General features: G+C 37.0%; 2 protein-coding genes across 2 annotated transcripts; both read left to right on the forward strand.

Annotated features, from left to right (window-relative positions):
* The first annotated feature begins 11907 nt into the window (after positions 1–11907).
* LOC149019190 (polygalacturonase-like) lies at positions 11908–12711 on the forward strand. Its single transcript, XM_089154069.1, has 2 exons — positions 11908–12225; positions 12490–12711. The coding sequence occupies exons 1-2, from the start codon at positions 11908–11910 to the stop codon at positions 12709–12711; spliced, it is 540 nt and encodes a 179-aa protein (XP_089010195.1).
* A 5478-nt stretch (positions 12712–18189) lies between these two features.
* LOC149019191 (polygalacturonase-like) lies at positions 18190–19912 on the forward strand. Its single transcript, XM_089154495.1, has 4 exons — positions 18190–18707; positions 18823–19112; positions 19224–19452; positions 19549–19912. Exons 1-4 carry the CDS (start codon positions 18252–18254, stop codon positions 19768–19770), a joined length of 1197 nt encoding a protein of 398 aa, XP_089010621.1. The 5' UTR covers positions 18190–18251; the 3' UTR covers positions 19771–19912.
* Positions 19913–20490: the final 578 nt, after the last annotated feature.

Raw genomic sequence — 20490 nt, forward strand, 5'->3', positions numbered from 1 at the left:
CCTTAGATTTTCTATTTGCTGTCATGTATAAATTTGGCTTTTCTGACATTTGGGTTGGATGGATTCATAAGATGTTATTTTCTTCAAGAATTTCTATTATATTGAATGGGGGACCTGTAGGTTGTTTTGGTGTTGAGAGGGGGCTGCGTCAAGGTGATCCTATCTCCCCTCTTCTCTTTCTTTTAGCAAAAGAAGTGTTGTGTAGAGGTTTTTGCTTAATAATGAGGTCAGGGCATCTTAAGGCTTTGCCTGGTCCCAGGGGTTTTGAAGTGCCTTCTTTTTTGTTATATATTGATGATATTTTCATTTTTGCAATTGCTTCTTTGAGATATGTAAGGAGATTAGTGGATTTTTTGGGGAAATATCAAGACTTCTTAGGTCAACATATAAACTTCGACAAAAGTAAACTCTTTCTTGGCCAAGTTGCTCTTCATAGGAGGCAAAAAATTTCAGAGTTTCTACAGGTCCCAACAATTTCTTTCCCTACAAAGTATCTGCTTGGTGTTGATATCTTCAAAAGAAAAGTGTCTCGCTCTAGGCTGCTGCCGGTGCTTGATAAAATCAAAAGTCGCCTTCTTGGTTGGAAAGGGAAGTTTCTCTCTAAGGCAGGAAGAGTGGAACTTGTTCACTTTGTCGTCTCTAGCATACCAATTCATAATTTTTCAGTGTACTAGTGGCCAGGAAATATTATAAAGTAAGCTGAAGCATGGATACATAATTTTATCTGGACTGGTAATATAAAGTCAGTAAAGAAAATCATTGTCAAATGGGAGTCCGTTTGTGCTCTGATGTGTGAAGGCGGGTTGGGTCTTCATCGTTTGAAAGTTGTCAACTTTGCTTGTCTCTGTAGGTTGGCTTGGCAAATAAAACATAGTAATTTTTTCTTTTCAAGATTTTTGAGAGGAAAGTTACTTGATGATAAGGGTAATTTGCGGCATTCTAGGCTTCACTCTTCGATTCTTTTTGAGCTAAAAAAGGTTTGGCGTTTTGATGCTGCTCATGAGAGATGGATAGTGGGTGATGGAAAAAAAATAACATTTTGAAAGGATTGCTGGTTAGGAGACTTTACTGTTGCTGCTCAGTTAGAGGTTCCTCTTATTTTGGCAAAAAAGTTGAAACTTAAAGGGGTGGACTACTTTCTTGATTGGCAGTAGTGTTTAATGAGGGTGCAATCCCCTCGATTAAAGGAAGTTCTGAAGTTAGTAATTCTTATCCATCTGCCTACTGGTTTTCACGAGGATATATGTCATTGGATTGGTACTATTCAAGGGAGTTCTCAATAAAATCAGCCTGTGATATGCATAGGAAAAATGGGGCGGTTTTGGATTGGGCGAAGAAGATTTGGAATTTGAAATTATTGTCTAGGCAGCAGATTTTTTGTTGGTAGGTATTTCAGGGGAAGCTCTCGATTGATGCAATTGTAATGTCCAAAGGAATCTCCTTGGCTTCTGAAGATATTACTCATATTTTTATTCAGTGCTCTTTTGCTCGCAGCTGTTGGGAGTCTTTGTGTGGATGGTTTGGTATGAGTTGGAAGCTACCTCTACTCTTTAAGACAATTATAAATGGTGGGGACAGTAGGCAAAGTCTTATTATGTGGTTTCATGGATGCTTCCTGCTTTTGTATTATCTGTGGTTTGCTCGTAATAAGTATCGATATGAGGAGTGCTTCCTTCTAAAAATTGGGTATTATATCATATCTTCTTTGATCTCAGTCATCATGATTATGTAATTGGTAGCAGAAAGGCCTCTCCAGCAGTGTTCGCTCAAGCGCTGGCGATGGGTCTGAAAATTTCTGTGAAGAGCCCTACTCCTCCTCAAGAAATTTTTTGGGTATCTCTTTCAGCATGGTGGGTTATGCTAAATGCCGATGGCAGTTCTCTGGGCAGTTCTGGTATGGCTGGTGCAGGTGTTTTGTTTAGAGATGAGTCATCAATTGTTCTTTTTAATTTCAGCTCTTTTTTAGGTATTAAAACTAATTTTGAAGCTCAAATGGAGGCAGTGATGCAGGCTATAGAGTGGGTAGTAAAGTTAGATATACCACACGTATGGATTGAATGTGATTCAGTGGCTGTAGTGGTCTTGATTCAACAAAGGAAGACTCCCTGGTGTTTCTTGCAACGCTGGAGAGGTGTTGATCTTTTTATTGCTAGTCGTCCTTGGAAAATTTCCCATTGTTATAGAAAAATCAATCAGGCTGACTATTTGGCAAATTGGGCTGCGAGATGGGGTTCTTCAAATGTTAATACACCTCTGGCTAGCAGCGATACTGAGTGAACTTGATTTAGAGGCTTCTGATCGTCCGCGCTTTTGATTTTGACTTCTTTTATATGTTGATGTGAGATGGAACCTGTGAGGTTGGGTGTATTTAGGGGCAAAAGATGTTGCGGGATTGATGGTTGGCTCCTTTTGTTTTTTGTATGAGTTTTTTCGCTTTTTAATACAAATGACCCTTTTAGCGAAAAAAAGTAAAAGTATTTTGATATTGTGAAACAATAACCAAAATGTGAGTCTGTACTTGTATGTAGTAGTATAACTTTTTTTTTTTGGGTAGAATTATTAGCTTTATATTATGGGGTGGGGTCTATTACAAATATCATAGGGAGTGTCGTACCCATGACCTCTTCACCAAGAAGTATTGGCCATTTCCGACTGAATAATTCTTAGATGGTATGTTAAGTACATTTTTACTTTAGTATAAAATTAACCACCCCTTTGGCAATAATGAAATCTTTGATCAAAACCAATATTTGCCAAAATTACTATTATCTCCATACTTTCACTTTTCTTTTTTTGGTAAGAAAACATACCTCATGCTGTAGTATCCATTGGGATAAAGTATCTCAAAGGGATAAACCTGCATTCAGTAAGCGCCAAAGGAATACATTGAATTTCAGATGGATAGGAAGTTTACAACAGACTCCCCACCACTTCAAAAGTTCATTCACTGAGTTGGGAACCTTCATCTTAACATGGCTTGGGTTGCTAATTTAGTGGGAAAACTGCCCATTGAAGAAAGAGTTGACAGTAATGAGTCGAGTGATCCAGAAAGAGAAATGGGAAAGGAAATAGATGGGGGGGCATCAGAGGTATCGAATAACTCCCTGTTAACTGTTTCAATGTCTCTTGCCACTCGAGCCACGGTGGTGTTCCTTGGCCAGATGGAGTAGTTAAAATTTAAATTGATTAGTGACTACAATCGGATCAAAATTAGGAATAAAAGGAAAACTCATTGTTACCTCCCTCCCAAATTAATGCGGAGTCACTACTTCATCCCTTGCAATTTTCAAATTATTAAGAGAAACATAAATCTTAAGAGGAGTTTTCTTAAAAGATGCAACTCTTGAGGTTAAGTACAAGTATTTTGGTGCTGTGAAAGAGTAACCAAAATGTGAGTTTGTACTTGTATATGGTATTTTTTTTTTGCTTAGAATATAGTATATGATAGTTTTACTACATAGGTTTTAGAAAACTAATACTCTCACTGCATTCTTGTCAACTGCTTTTGTTTTCTTTTTTTTGGCCCGAATTCTACTGCTACTTGAGTGTTGAATAAGATTTTTGTCTTATTGTTAAGCAGCTTAAACTCCAGGTTTTGCAGGTCGGCTGCTCCTACTCAATCTGCCATCAAAAAAAAAAAAACAATTCTAACTTGTGTCTATCTTAGGTTCAGTGGTTTTTGAGTGTCTTTGTGTATTTTGGGCCTTGCAATTTGAGTGCATGTACTTGGAGAATTAGAAGCTCTTCAATAAGTACCACAAGAAACTGCTAATCATCACGACTTTTATAAGCTCTCTTTGGTATAGTTATTTTTTGGTAAAATTCAATTTGGAGTTCATTCAGAGAATCATGAAAGGCTCAAAACTCACGCAGAACAAGGGCCATCATTTTCCTTTCTTTGTTGATATATTGTGCAAACAAAGAAATGTATGTGACCATGTATAGTTCTGTTGTGAGGTATTCAACAAACATTGTTCTCTCATCCTGTAAATACTTACTTTTCATGCATCTTCCTGCACAAATTGGTCCCTCTAAGGTTCAGTTATGTTTCTTCAAGGCTGCAACTGAACTTCTTCTGATGGTCAATTTGCATTACTGAATGTTCGGATCCATAGTGACAGTTGGGATGATTGGTGCAGTTACAAATGACTCATTGTAGACTGCATTGGGGGGAAAGGGGATATGAACAGTAAATGAAGGTCTATTAGTGACCCTAAAGCTGGTGTTCTTCATTCTCACTAAAGCTATCTTTGCTCATGGAAACATGCAATGAGATTGGCAGCCTTGTTCTGCATCACTGGATGGCTTGCTATCTACTTTTCCAATGTTAATTTTTGTTACTAAGGTCATTCAAACTGTTTTATCACTCCAAGCACCATCACCTAGTGACATTTTCCTTTTGTATTATTGATTTAAAGGACCAATGCCTCTCAACATTGGATGGCTGATTGCTGGTAATGGATGTGTTGTCTTCTCTCAAGTGGTCTGTGTTTTCAAACCGAAATGTTTCCCGATTTGTTTCAGCACTGCTATTGTCTTGTGGATGGATTACACTCTTCATTCAAAACCTAAGTAACAAAATTTATATTATCTGATATTATTCAATATTAGGAAGTTTACCGTCATTAGGAATGTTAACCAATCATCTTGAACCGACTGCTTTGAAACTGGTTCAGATTTCCCGTTTGGGACACACAGGGAATTTCTTGATGTAACAATGCCAAACAAATAAAAGAGATACCATAAAGGCCCTAAATCCCACAATTCTGTAGGGTGTTGAGCCATGGGATCTGGAGACGATAGCCGCCGGCAGCAGAAAAAAGAAATTGCTGAATCAGAGGATATTCTTCTTCTAAGACTGAAATTGAAACATCCACCATCCTATTGATTTTTCCTTTTAAAATCTTTAGAATCAATGGACAATCTTTCCAATTATATCCAAATTATTTAAGATTCAGATGGTAATGGGCTAAATGTAATTAAGAGGAGAATCTATCTCATGGCTGTAGCAAATCGAAACTGGATGATATTGGTTTGTTGGGTAGCAAACCGGGGGAACCGGACGATATTTCGCACCTTGGCACTTAGAGGCGGCTTTAGAGGCGGCTACGCGAAAGACCACAAACCCAAGCCCAAGCCCAATCCCAAGCTCAATCCCAAACCCTACTCCAATCCCGACGGAACCCATGCCCAAACCATGTTGAATCTGCAAATAAGCCGGCAACATTCTTTACTGTTGGTGGATGCTGTGGTTGATGTTGAGAGTGAGTAAGGTTTGCCGGGAAAAGAATCCCTGTCTTTAACTTGAGTTCATGAATGAGTAAGGCACGACTAAGAGATAGGAAACTTTGTGGTTCATTTTTTGAGGCTAATGCAGCAACAATATCTTGATAATCTTTTCCCAGATTTCGGAAAACAATAGCATTGAGTTCAGTATCTCCAACTGGTTTTCCGGCAGCCACAAGTTGATCACAAATAATTTTGACTTCATGAAGGTATTCTGAAAGTGATTTTCCTTCCTTGGATGTATCTTGAAGTCGCATATGCAACTTTAGAACACTTGCATAAGAGAGAGTACCGAAGGCTGTTTGGAGAGCATCCCACAATTCAGCAGCAGAATCTAGACCAACCACATAAGGGAGAATTTCTGGAGAGAGGCTAGATATGATCAAACTCATGACGAGTTGATCTTTGCGACTCCATTCAGCGTGAGCAGGATTAGGTATTGCATCGGTGGATTCTGGTGGAATGATGGTTTCTGGTGGACAGACGGTGCTACCTTGAATAAATCCAACAAGTTCCTGGCTACGGAGGAGAATGGGAAATAATTGGGTTTTCCAAAGATGGAAATTATCAGAGGTGAGTTTAATGGGAAATAATTGGGTTTTCCGAAGAAGAAAATTATCAGAGGTGAGTTTCAAGGTGATAGGCATAGGATCTTGGATAGATGGGTTTGCTGAAGAAGCCATTGGTGGATAGGTAGAGGAGAAGGAAGATGAGAGGTTAAGGCTAAGGATCGATGATCGTTCCCTTGTGGATGATTGTTCCCTTTTGTAATATGGATTTGTAAGGATCTACAACAAACATCTCGTCTCTCCTCTTCCCTTGAGGCTTAAGTTTAGGGTTTTGTTTAGATGATCATTCCCTTGAGGCTTAAGTTTGTGAATGTGGACCCGTTAGATTCACTTTCTAATTGGGTTCTAACTCAATCCGTTAGGAATAGTACAATAGATATCGAGATCCGATCAAAAATTTGGAACTCGAGTTTGCAAAATTTGAAAGAATTCAAATGGCGTTTTACAACCGTTTGGTTGCTAAACAAAGCTAAACCCTTGGGTTACTTAATGCCACATGGCACAATTTTAGGAGGGAATTGTTGGAAAAGAAATTACAGACTTCTCAATGGAGAAGTCATGGAATGGATTCGACCTTTGCGGATGACAAAGCTCCATCTTAGGATGTAATTGAGGTGCGCGCAAGCCTCAGACCAAAAAAAAAAAAAAAAACCAAATTACACAGGATGTGAATCCGTCAATAAGGTGCTTGATTAAATTTATTATTACTAAATTGTAGCTGAACGCAGGGGCGGACCTATGGAGGAGCTGAGGGGGGCCATGGCCCCCTCAGATTTTTTAAATTTTTATACAAATGCCCATAATTCCCTTGATTTTTTCACTTTTTTCTCTTCCCATATGTGAAAGGTCCCTATTTACTCCCCCCAAATATTGATAATCATTTTTAAAAGTAAAATAATGGGTACAAATGTCATTCCTAATTAAAACTAATTCTTCAATCCCTATTTATTCTCCCCACTTCTCTCTCTCATCTTTTCTTCCTATTTATTCTCTTCAGTTTATAAACGTGGTTATAGGAAATTTTTGAAAAAACATCTTATTAGGTATTCAAAAATCAAAATGTCATTTATAATAAGAAACTAACTCTTCAATCCCTATTAATTCTCTTCTATCTCCTCTCTCCTCTACTCCACAATTTGGTACCCTTTCTCTTTCTTAATTTATTTATCGTTTCTCTTTTTCTCCTTTTTTGTTATTCTTTTTATTTAATTTTATGTTATATGTTTCTTTATTTCTTCTGCAAATTTTGTTATTTGATTTTGTATTGTGAATAAAATGTCTATAGTTACAAAGTAACTAATTGCCATTGCTCTCTTACCTAAAAATTTGTCTATATCTCTTACCAAAGAAAATTTCTACTTGCATTTAACTTTTTAGGGTTGAAGTCACTTGTATATATATATTTTTTGTATTGTTGCTTTAATTTTACATATATTTAGTTGAAAAATTTTTCATTATTAATAATTTATCCTTTTTTTTCAAATATGTGTGGGCCCCACAAAATATATGTGGGTCTATTATTTAATAAAATAAAATAATTTAGAAGTGGGACCTCAAATGAGTCTTATAAGGGCCCATGTAATATGTGTGACAAAAAATCATTAGTGGCTGAACGGATGTGTAGATTGATTTTGCTGAACACTCGTTGAGATCTTATCGTTAAATCTATAGAATTAAGTTTGAACCGTTTGTTAAAGTTTAAGATTTTTCCCACTACTTATGAGTAATTTTCACCGGGCCAAATCTTTTTTTATTTATTATTTTTTATAACTAATTAGATAAAGTCGAGTAACCTCCGCCCCCATGGAAAGGAGGTTTTCTAGGGTTCTTTGGTGATGGCATGTTTCAGGTTCTTAATTTGGTTTGAACATATTTAATGGGGTTTTGAAAGCTTGAGTTGAAGTTCTCTCTTGATTTTATACATTTTAAAAACCAATCCCTACCCGATGTTAACAGAAGAGATCATCGCCTTTTAGAAGAGAAGAAAACTGAATCCTCCACAACAAATAGTTTGAACCAGTAAAATTCAGCGGAAGGGACGGAGAAATATTAGAAGCCATCACAACCGATTTCGCAGGAAACAGGGAAGAAACTCAATAACCAAAACGACAAATTCATTGATGATTAACCCAAGATTCATTGATATTTTCCAAAGAGACGGTGGTAGAAGTTTAACGTTAAATTCTCTGTTGTTTTTATTTTTTATTTATTTAATGTCATTTAAATGACAACCAGTGATAGAAAGTTAACAAAACTAACCCATAAATAAAAGAGAAAATTTAAAAATATTGTTCGATGATTTAGATTTAGTTTACAAAATCTGATGGTAGATATTTAGAAACGTTTAGCTACCTCCTTCTCATTTATTATTTAGTTTCGTATTTTTATGCATTGATAAGTAGCGTAACATTCTTAAAAAAAAAAAAAATCTAACATTTAATATTAAAATTAATGTCACCCGAATGTTTGAATTCTGAAAAAGACTACCAGGGGGAAGGGTTAGCGAATGTTTGTTATCCCCATCTATGCTAGAAAAGCCACATGGTGGTGGGCAATTAGGATAAAGTTTGCAGTCCTGCTCTGCCCCTGCAACTTGCACAAGTGAAGATGATATAATGCATGGAGAGGCATTGGTGTCAAACTACTGTGGTAAACACACGACGTGCTTGAACACGATCTGGTGGGTTTCAAGTTAATTCTGCAAGAGCTATTTGCAGAAACTCCTTGCAAAGCTACAACCTCCGTCATCGAACTGTTCTTATGCTTTTTCTTAAACTTTTAAATGTAAAAATAAATTCTTATAACCACAAATATAACCTTGCATTTTTTATTACAATCGTCTAATTTATTTGGCCAAATCCTGACTATTGACAGCTGCAAATAAAAATCTACAAAATATACCCTAATTCAAATATTATAGAAAAAGCTCGTTTTTGGTATTGAGATCTTTTTAGGGTTTGAGGGTGAGAAAAAAATATAAAATAGGTTTTCAAAAAAAAGAATGTATATGTTATCGCGATATTAGAATATTAGTTTTTCAGTATAATATAAAGACTAATAGTCCTACTCATTGTAAAGTTCCCTTACTTGTAGAAGATCGAACCACGTTAAAATCTTGTATTTATTCTGAACAGTATATTTATAATTTTAACCTCACTTTCCACGGATTTTAGGGATTTTTCTAGTCTTCTAAATAGAAATAAGATGTAAGATAGACAGATGCCTATTGTCGTAGAATCTCCAAGTGAGAGTGGACCGCCTCTAGGAATGGGAAACCACCTTCAAAAAGTAAATCGGATTCCAAACCACATGAACCCTTCCAGAAAAGGAAAATTGAATGAACTTAAAGAATAATTCTTCTTCTCTTCTTCGTAGGTGTAGAAGTTAATGCCTTCCTGCATTCTTGATTAACCGTTATATAGAAGAAGCTAGAAGATCCAACCGCCTTCTCTTCTTGCGCAATCTTCTTCAAGAAGCTTAATAATTGATGGCTTTTTTTACGTTGATGATGAAATGTGTCAGCGGTCGATTCCATCGATTAGAATTTGTGTTTTGCCTGTGATGACAATGATGATTATATATACATGCAGGTTGAGGAGTTGTAATTACAAAAATAGTACTCCTTGAACAAAATCTTTTTAAGCTCAAACCATGCTTTTTTTCCATTATTAAAAGAGTGTGTTATGTATCTAATGTGGCTCTATTTAGTCTCTGAGTACTAGATTGGGTCAATAAAGTGTTTGATTCAATTAATTTCTTTATTTTGGTGTTTTTAATGCATTGAACTAATGCCATGCCAAGGTTTGAAATCCTGAAAAAGACTACCCAATGGTAGCCTTCCTTCCTTCTGTCGCAGGAATAATCATTTAACAAGGACTTCATGTGTTGATTTCTTTGGGCATTGACCCTGTAAGAACCTGTTTCCAACCATAAATGATGAAACTAATGGAATTTATCACAAGATATTTCATACGAATGATATGCCACCAGCTTTATCACTCAGAAACAGGTTGGCACAATGATATGCTTCTTGAATCCATATCAATGACATGCTTTTTGATGATATGCTTCTGAGATATTTTGCATTATCTTTTAATATTGGATTCATTGGCTGCATCAATTGTCATAAAAGCAAGGTTTGATTTAGAAGCATCATGCCAAGAAGGGCGAACGTTTGTATGTCAACAATGCAAGAAATTGCATTAAGAGATGAGGTGAATCAATTGAACGAAGCAAATCAAAACCTCCAAAAAATGATGGAAGAGGTTTTGCCTCGACTTCCGGCCTACAATAGCTTCTAACACTTTATCAAACTACTTCTACAATAGATGTGGACTATACTTTTCATATTCCAGGGGAGTGCCGAAGTGAGGATCGTGATGCTTCTTCAAGTTCTACATATATTCAATTCCAACAAACGCATCCACAAAGACTTTGGGCAATTAAGTGATTAGCATGAGCCTTGGAGCAATCCGATAAAAGCATAATGATTTGATGTTAAACTCGATCTTGAACTCTATGTTGATTGGTTTGCTTTTATTGACACTTTTTTTAAATGGAAAGAATTATCGGAAGAGAAAAATGTTGATTTTATAGCCACAAAACTTAAAGGTCATGCTTTGATTTGGTGGCGACAATTTCAACAAAGTCGAGAAATGAGAGGACTTCGCCTAATTAACAATCGGGATGATATGATAGAAAGATTAGATGAAAAATTTCTCCCTCTTGATTTCTCTCAAACTTTATATAAAAAAATTCCATTTTCTTCGGCAATAAAATGATCAAATTGTGAATGACTATACCGAAGAATTTTTTTAAATATTTATGTTGTCTTAATTTACACGAAAACGATAACCAATTGGTGGCTAGATATGTTAGGGGTTTAAAGCTTTCCATTCAAGATGAGATTGCTTTATACCATTTGAACACCCTTTATGAAGTTCACCAATTGGCCATCAAAGCCGAAGAAAAATTGAAGAGAAATTGTTCTAGACAGTTTGAAAGGGCTCCCAATACTACTGTAAGAGATAAAATTATTGCAAATGACTATTCAAGGCCTAGAAGTGATGAAAAACCAAAACCCATGATTAAAGACCAAAATAAGGGTAAAGAAAATTCTAATGTGTCATTTGTCATTTTCTTGTCCTATTAAAAAGATAGAAAATCGAATCAATTTAATCGAGGGAGATGGTGATGAAGTTGCCTATGAAAATGACCAAGAAGATGCAATCCGTTATTTTGCAGATCTTCAATATTAGGCAATTATTTTAATATAAGTGTATCTATATATCTTGTATTTTAGGTAGATTATTTATTATAATTTTTTATTTAGGTAGATTTTTTTGTCAACATAATTTTCTATTCTAAGTAGGTTATTTTTCTTGGGAGAACGTCAATCTTCTGTTCTGATATCTATATGCATCAATTATCAATAATAGTCACACCAATATTCATCAAAATCTAGTCTTAACAGATTGATATATCCGCGTTCACAGCTGAAAATCAGGTTGGTAAATCTTGGGTTATTGTCAAAATTACTCAGGCACAACTCAAAAGCATTCGGGTGACCGTTTTCTGAAACATTCGTGCACTGAAAGCATACGAGTGGCCGTTTTCTGCCATGGAAATCTTTTATTTGGAGTCAACTTTTTTAACAATTTTGGGAGATGATATCTATCGTAAATGACAGTTAGAACCTTATAACACAGAATACTGGGGTTACACTGTTACTTGCGTTTAAAGAATTGTTTGGAATGAATGTATTTCAGCTCAAAATTTCTTCTTCAAGTTAACGGCGGTGCCTTTAGAAATCCTTCCAGAGTTCAAATACATGGAATATAACCCTAACAACAGACTTTCTTTATAAAATCCATTTGGGCGCTGTTTTGCTTCCTCTTCTAGCCACCCTTGCCAAGTCCCCAACAACAACAGTTTGCTCCCACTATAAAAATTGAACCCAACTTCCACTTACCAAATACATTCAAACAAACCCTTCTAAGTTCTTAGTTCCAAATCTACTCAATTAATCTCACAGAGAAGCTTCAAGTCTAACATGGCAAGATTTGGATTCTCCCTTCTACTTCTATTGCTCATAATCCCTGCTATCCTTTTATTATTACCATTGACAACTGCTGTTGATATCAATGTCATCACTGATTCTGGGGCAATAGGTGATGGCAAAACAGATGTGAACAAGGCTCTATTATCAGCTTGGGCAACTGCTTGTGAATCATCAGAGGCTTCAACCATAAACATACCCCGTAAGGGCCGGTTCTTGCTTAGTCCAATTGAGTTCCAAGGACCATGCAAGAACTCGAAGATTACATTTCGTATAGATGGAACCCTGGTTGCTCCTGACTACAAGAAAATGGCTAGTTCTCAAAATTGGATTATGTTCGAGGAAAAGAAAAAAAAGAAGGGGGGGGAGGAAAGGAAGAAGAAAAAAAAAGGGGGGGGGGGGGGAAAAAAAAGAGAGGGGAAAAAAGGGGGGGGGGGGGAGGGAGGGGAAAAAAAAGAAAAAAAAAAAAAAAAAAAAAACCCCCGAAAAAGAAAAAAAAAAAAAAAAACAAAAAAAATATATATTAAAAAAAAGAAGGTGGACAACAAACTTACTTGTATTAATATTTATTCACAGAACCCAGGAATACAAAAAAGGGGAGCCACATACACAAACATAGTTGGGACATCTGCAACTCCAGTGGCCGTGTTCTTCAATTGCAGTGCAACCACACCATGTAAAGGAATTGGCTTGCAAGATATAAAGCTCACTTACAATGATCAAGCTGCACAATCCTTCTGCAAGAATATACATGGAAATGCTGCTGGTGTAGTCAACCCACCAAGTTGTCTTAGATAAAAATTAACATAATCTATAGTTCTTGTAAATTCAATTCTTTCTCTACGGGACCAGAATTTGTGTTAAACCAGGGAATTGTATTTTCTTTGTCATGTCTTCCGTAAGTTAGCAACTTCAAGAAGCCATCTTGTACCATTTTATATAATGAAATAAAAAAAAATCGATTAGCAATGGCAGAGACAAGACGGGTTGGTACTATTTCTTCCATTTCAAGTTTATGGTCTAGCCATTACCAAAAAGTATAAAGTTTTTCTCTAGCTCGTTTGACTTCATGGTTCCCAAAAAGTATAAAGTTTTTCTCTAGATCGTTTGACTTCATGGTTCACCTTGAAGGAATATCTCCTCAGGGATGGGTAATGAAAACTTGTCCTTATGGGTTTAATTAAAATTTGAACTGATTAGTGACTATAATGGGATCAAAATTAGTAATAAAGGAAACCTCCCTCTCAAATTAATGTGGAGTCACTGCTTCATCCCTTGCAATTTTCAAATTACTAAGAAGAAACGTAAATCTTAAGAGAGAGTTTTCTTAAAAGATACAACTATTGAGGTTGAGTAAAAGTATTTTGATGTTGTGAAAAGAGTAACCAAAATGTGAGTTTGTACTTGTATATGGTAGTATAACTTTTTTTTTTTTTGGGTAGAATTATTAGATTTATATTATGGGGTGGGGGGGGGGTCTATTACACATACCATAGGGAGTGTCGAACTCATGACCTCTTTACTAAGAAGTATTGGTCATTACCGACTGAACAATCATTCGATGGTATGTTAAGTATACTTTAGTTTAGTATAAAATTAACCACCTCTTTGGCAATAGTGAAATCATTGATCAAAACCAACATTTACCAAGATTACTAATATCCCGTTACTTTCACTTTTCTTTTTTTGGTAAGAAAACAAACCTCAGACTGTTGTATCCATCAGGATAAGGTATCTCAAAGGGGTAAACTTGCATTCAGTATGCGCCAATGGAACACTTTGAACATACCTCAGGCTCTTTCCTTTTTGCCCGAGGATTTCTGTCTTTTGCTGCCTCTATTCCCTTGGTAGCCATGGCCTTTACAGCCTTTGGGTTATATCTTGGAGGCACTGCACGATGAAGAAACGGAGTTAGCAAAGCATATACAGTGTACAACTCAAAGGGAAATTGAATTATGCAAAGTTATGAGAGGGCTCGGGATCTCACCAAGGGGCTTGACCCCACATTTGGAGGACTACGCCGTACTCCATCACTAGGCCATAAATCTCTTGACATGCCTTGATAGATTTAATTTTGTTGACGGCGCTTTCTTTGTCGGGAGTTAATGGCGAACTCGATTCGCCCTGGGTATAGGAATCAAGTTGATTCCAGGCGATCGGGAAATTGAGTTCTGATAGTGGCGCTTGGCAGAAAAGTATCGATGACGCCACCCCTTATGGTTGGAGGGGCAGGTACCCTCAGCTAAGATACCACTTGACCATTGCAATTCGGTATTGTGGCATTTGGAGAGAAAAACCTAACCCGGAGGGTTGGATTTGCTGACAGAGTAAAAATGAGAAAACAAAGGAAGAGAAGGTTGAACTTCAAGTTCGAAACAGAGCCCGAGGAAGTCGATGATGTGACGCCAGCTATTCGGGAGAGGCATCCTTGGGCAAATCTCCTAGTGATTCAGAATTTCAGCAAACAGTAGGGAAAAGAATGAGAACCTAACACCACTTTTTAAGGTGTCCAAGTAAACGAAAAAAACCCCTCGGGAGGGTCAATTCTAACCCTCTCGTTCGGGTTAGGTACCCAAAGGAGATATGCATAGGCATTGAATAGTGGTCAGAGGCAGATTCTAACTCATCATTATTGAGATGAGAAACGAAGAAATTGGGGCCTTGGGATGGTCTCCTAGATGGTTGGGAGGCCTTGGCAACAACCTTGGAAGATTTTTGTTTTTGGGAAGAGGAAGGCGTAGTGTTTCCAGATGGTTCCCTGGGGTTTCAGTTTGGGCGTACAGATGCTAACCAACAATTGGTAATCCTATTGCCTCTATCACCTAACAAACTCAACTGAAGCAGAAGGGGTAGGTTGGTCGCCAGAATCTTCTCTTTCGGCAACATGATCGGCATAACATTCATCAGATGTTTTTCCACTACCCATTGTAAAGAAGAAAGGGACTTCTAGGGATTTCTACTAGAAGAAGAAAACAAAATCCTAATAACAGAGTCTCGAACTTGAAAGAACATGCAAAGACAGAGAATGAGAGAAAAAGTGAAGAAGGGCTTGATGAACTTGTTTACTCACTGAAGAAAGACTGAAGCTTGGAGATTGAAAACCTTGGAGTTGCAGAGTAAACGTAGAAAAACTTCAAAGACAGACGAGTTCGCAAATGAGAAGGTAAAAGTTGAAGTTGAAGTCTGGAGGAGTTTAAATAGGCAAAAATGCTAGATCATGTACGGATGAGATGCGTTTAGATCACCATCAAGACCGAGCATCGTTTCGTGATTTGATCTAATGGATGAGATTAATCTTATCCAATGGCTACAAAGGACTGACGATTTGAGTGTAAGAGTAATAATGAATACGGGTGCAGAGGTCCATGTGGCATGTACGACATAGGTTATGAGAGGAGTCTGCGGCTCGAGGAAGGTACTGTTGAGTAGGCAAAAACAATAAATGCGATGTTTGGAGGTCGAAAAGACGTTTGACTTTTCATCTACCTTTTTCAATGATCGAGGTCGGTTAGAATCAAACCAAGCCCTCGGTCATGCAATCCTGATGACTTGGCCTGGGGGGCTCATGATGAGGATGAAATAACACCGAACCGGGTCCAACCACGATCGGGTCATGGACTCCGGTTGGAGACGGGCTCAACCACGGACAGGTCAAGAGATCCAGTCTAGACCGGTCCAGAGTTCAGATTAGTAACTAACACGAGGGCAAAAGAACTCTACGGTTATAGAGATAAAAATGATCCCAATGAATTTGAGATACGTGATTGAGCAATAAATGGTAACTACCACTAATACAAGGTGGACGATCATGTTAAGAAAATGTGACTGCCAACCTCTCCGAAAGAGGGGTGAAAACCCTAGGATCGGAGGGCTAAGAAAGAAGAGGATGAACGAATCCAACGGTCGGGAATGGAAGGTAAATCCTATATAAACTAAAGGGTCATACACAATGAAAGTATCTGAATCGTTTCCCTCCATTATCGTTCTCAATTTAAGCTCTGCAACTAGCTAGGGCTCTGTAGTGATTCATTAATGACTTAGCCTTCGGATGTGGCCACCCGACCGTGCGGTCGGGCCACATCTAACCACTTTTTGCAGGTCATTCTTCAAGGATCTAAAGGAGGATTAGTTTTTGGACGCATCAGTACTTGTATATGGTAGGGTTTTTTTTTGTTTTTTTATTTTTTTTATGGGGGTGGGGTATAGAATGTAGCATTTGATAGTTTTACTACATAGGTCTTAGAAAACTTATACTCTCACTACATAGTTTTACCAAAACCTTTGGTTGCTTCGATAGTCAAGAATTAATTGTTCTTTTTGGAGACCAAGGATCAAGTATTGGTACCTTCGAGTCCTTGAGAAAACTTATACTCTCACTGCATTCTTGTCTACTGCTACTTGAGTAGTGTTGAATAAGAATTTTTGTCTTATTGTTAAGCAACTTAAACGTCAGGTTTTGCAGGTGGGCTGCTCCTCAATCTGTTATCAGAAAAGATCCTAACTTGTGTCTATCTTATGTTCACTGGTTTCTGAGTGTCTTCTTGTATTTTGGGCCTTGGGGTTTGAGTGCATGTACTTGGGGAATTAGAAGCTCTTCAATAAGTACCATAGGAAACTACTAATCATGATATAGTTATTTTTCGGTAAAATCAATTTGGAGTTCTTTCAGAGAATCATGAAAGGCTCAAAAATCATGCAAAACAAGGGCCATCATTTTCCTTTTTTTGTTGCTATGCAAACAGGAAAAGAAATGCTAGTAAAATTCAATCCAATCTATATATGTGACTATGTATAGTTATGTTTCAAGTTATTCAGCAACATTGTTATCTCATCCTGTAAATACTTATCACTCCTTTTCACGCATCTTCCTGCACAAATAGGTCCCTCTAAGCTTCAGTTATGTTTCTTCAAGGCTGCAGCTGAACTTCTTCTGATGGTGAATTTGCAGTACTGAATGTTCGGATCCATATTGACAGTTGGGATGATTGGTGCAGTTACAAAGTGACTCATTGTAGATTGCATTCGGAGGAAAGGGGATATGAACAGAAAATGTATGTCTAATAGTGACCCTAAAGCTGGTGTTCTCCATTTTCACTAAAGCTGTCTTTGCCCATGGAAACATGCAATGAGATTAGCAGCCTTGTTCTGCATCACTGGGTGGCTTGCTATCTACTTTTCCGTGGTTAATTTTTGTTACTAAGGTCATTTCAAACTGTTTTATCAATCCAAGCACTATCACCTAATGACATGTTCCTTTTGTATCATTGATTTAAAAGATCATTGGAAGGCTGATTGCTAGTTATGGGTGTGGAGTCTTCTCTCATGTGGTCTGTGTTTTCGAACCGAAATGTTTCCCGATTCGTTCAGCACTGCTATTGCCCTGTGGATGAATTATACTCCTCTTTATCTGATATTATTTTGCATATCTTTAATATTAGAAAATTATATATTATTATTTTGCAGATCTTCAATATTAGTCAGTTTATCATTTTTTTTTTTTCTTCCATATTTACAATATTAGGAAGTCAATTATTTTAGTATAGGTATATTTGTATTCATCTTTTTATTTTAGATAGATTACTCATCATAATATTTTTTTTATAATTTTCTATTCTAGATAGATTTGTTAGTCAACGTAACTTTCTATTCTAAGCAGGTTACTTTACTTGTAGAGAATGTCAATCTTCCATTCTTTATTTATATGCATCCATTTTCAATAATATTCACACCAATATTCATCCAAATCCAGTCTAAACAGATTGATACATCGGTGTTCACAGCTGAAAGAACTGTCGAGAATCTTTGTGGAGGGCTCACGACTGCAAATCAGGTTACAACTCGAAAGCATACGGGTGGCCATTTTCTGAAACATTCGTACACTGTAAGCATACGAGTGGCCGTTTTCTGCCATGGAATTCTTTATTTGGAGTCTCAACTATTTTAAGATTTTTGGGGGCAGATATCTTTTGTAAATGACAGTTAGAACCTTATAAAACTGAATGCTGGGTTTACACTGTTTCTTGCATTTAAAGAATTGTTTGGAATGAATGTATTTCATCTCAAAATTTCTTCTTCAAGTTAACGGCGGTGCCTTTGGAAATCCTTCCAGAATTCAAATACATGGAATATAACCCTAACAACAGACTTTCTTTCTTATCCATTTGGGCGCTGTTTTGCTTCTTCTTCTAGCCACCCTTGCCAAGTCCCCAACAACAACAGTTTGCTCCCACTATAAAATTGAACCCAACTCTCACTTACCAAACACATCCAAACAAACCCTTCTCTAAGTTCTTAGTTCCAAATCTACTCAAATCTCACAGAGAAGCTTCAAGTCTAACATGGCAAGATTTGGATTCTCCCTTCTTCTTCTATTGATCATAATCCCTGCTCTCCTTTTGTTATTACCATTGACAAATGCTGTTGATATCAATGTTATCACTGATTCTGGGGCAATAGGTGATGGCAAAACAGATGTGAACAAGGCTCTATTATCAGCTTGGGCAACTGCTTGTGAATCATCAGAGGCTTCAACCATAAACATACCACGTAAGGGCCGGTTCTTGCTTAGTCCAATTGAGTTCCAAGGACCATGCAAGAACTCGAAGATTACATTTCGCATAGATGGAACCCTGGTTGCTCCTGACTACAAGAAGATGACTAGTTCTCAAAATTGGATTATGTTCTACGCTGTGGACGGGGTGTCCATCATTGGAAATGGATATCTTGATGGCAGAGGCACCAGCTTGTGGGCATGCAAGGCTTCCAGGAATAAGAATTGTCCCACCGGTGCAGCGGTATGTACATATATCCCCTCGTGCTTTAGTTAAAATACAGCTTTTACAATTAGTAGAAAGACACTCATCATTTTGTCAATTTTGATATGGTTGCATCGGAATTTTGCTTTTGCAGTCACTTTCTTTCTATAGCTCGAAAAACATATTAGTACAGAAGGTGAAATCGATCAATGCAAAACTCTTCCACATGGTCATATATTCATGTCAAAATGTATTAATACAAGGAGTGAGCATCATTGCCCCAGGCAATAGTCCAAACACAGATGGTATACATGTTGAAGAGTCAACAAATGTTCGTGTATTCAATACGGGTATCAAAACCGGAGATGATTGCATTTCTATTGGACCGGGCACACGTAATATGACAATCCAACGTATTGCGTGTGGCCCTGGACATGGTATAAGGTGAGGATTAATTGATTAATTATTGATAATTAAATTTCTGAACTTATTTTAATGTTGGCAATCCATTTGTTTATGTATACTAATGCAAAAGGAGTATGCAATATGCTGCAGCATTGGAAGTTTGGGTTCAGGAAAAGAAGAAGAAACAGTGGAAAATGTGATCGTGAAGAGTGTAGTGTTCAATGGAACTCAAAATGGAGTAAGGATCAAAGCCTGGGGAAGGCCTAGCAATGGATTTGTGAAAGGAGTGATTTTTAAGCAAATTGTGATGAAAAACGTCCAAAACCCAATTGTTATTGATCAAAACTATTGCCCTCACAACACAGGTTGTCCTAATCAGGTAAGTAATATAAAAATACAACAATATTACTATATTTTTAAAAAGAAGTAGTTGGCTGATCATCAATACTTACTTGTATTAATATTTATTCTACAGAACTCAGGAATACAAATTAGTGGAGTCACATACACAAACATAGTTGGGACATCAGCAACTCCAGTGGCCGTGTTCTTCAATTGCAGTGCAACCACACCATGTAAAGGAATTGGCTTGCAAGATATAAAGCTCACTTACAATGATCAAGCTGCAAAATCCTTCTGCAAGAATATACATGGAAATGCTGCTGGTGTAGTCAACCCACCAAGTTGTCTTAGATAAAAATAATCATAATACATAGTTTTTGTAAATTGAGAAAAAAAGTATACTTTTATTTGTTTAGTTGTAAAATTCAATGGACCAGAATTTATGTTAAACCAAGCAAATCGTATTTCTTTGGCATGTCCTCAGTAAGTTAGCAACTTCATGAAGCAATCTTGTCCCATTTTATATAATTAAATGAAAACGAAATTTCATTGGCAATCGAAGAGACTAAAACGCGTTGGTACCATTTCTTTCATTTCAAGTTTCTGATCAAGGTATTTTCAGAAAACATGATTTTTTGATCTAGCTTGTTTGATTTCATGTTTCACGTTGAAGGAATATCTCCTTAGCGATAGCTGATGGAAAATCACCTCTTATGGACTTAAAACCATCTTTGGTCTCAAATCCTTGCTTCTTTACTTGGAGAGACTTAAAATCTTAAAGCAGGTTTAGGTCTGAGGTCAAACTGGATTTTGTGGGTCCAACTTAATTAACATTATTTCTGGTTTAGATTTCCCCTGTTTACTGAGATTCATCAGAACTTCGCCATTCCAAATTCTTTCAGTTAAGTGTAAATAGACAAACATGGGTTAAGAAAACTTACTCTCACTGCATTGTTGTTTACTGCTCTTGCATGTTGAGTAAGAATTTTGAGTTATTGTTAAGCAGCTTAAGCTTAAGGTTTTTGCAGGTGGGCTACTCAGCTCCCTCTCAATCTGCTATCAGAAAAGATCCTAA

Source organism: Hakea prostrata, chromosome 4 (genome assembly GCF_041222555.1).
Source record: "Hakea prostrata isolate BN-2017 chromosome 4, UWA_Hpros_2, whole genome shotgun sequence".
Lineage (NCBI taxonomy): Eukaryota > Viridiplantae > Streptophyta > Magnoliopsida > Proteales > Proteaceae > Hakea > Hakea prostrata.

What these genes read in the sequence shown, in the direction of transcription:
- LOC149019190 (XM_089154069.1), top strand. Translation starts at nt 11,908, where the DNA reads ATGGCAAGATTTGGATTCTCCCTTCTACTTCTATTGCTCATAATCCCT. An exon ending in CTCCTGACTACAAGAAAATG is followed by an intron (nt 12,226 to 12,489) that starts GCTAGTTCTCAA and finishes ATTTATTCACAG; the next exon opens with AACCCAGGAATACAAAAAAG.
- LOC149019191 (XM_089154495.1), top strand. Translation starts at nt 18,252, where the DNA reads ATGGCAAGATTTGGATTCTCCCTTCTTCTTCTATTGATCATAATCCCT. An exon ending in ATTGTCCCACCGGTGCAGCG is followed by an intron (nt 18,708 to 18,822) that starts GTATGTACATAT and finishes TTGCTTTTGCAG; the next exon opens with TCACTTTCTTTCTATAGCTC. An exon ending in GGCCCTGGACATGGTATAAG is followed by an intron (nt 19,113 to 19,223) that starts GTGAGGATTAAT and finishes AATATGCTGCAG; the next exon opens with CATTGGAAGTTTGGGTTCAG.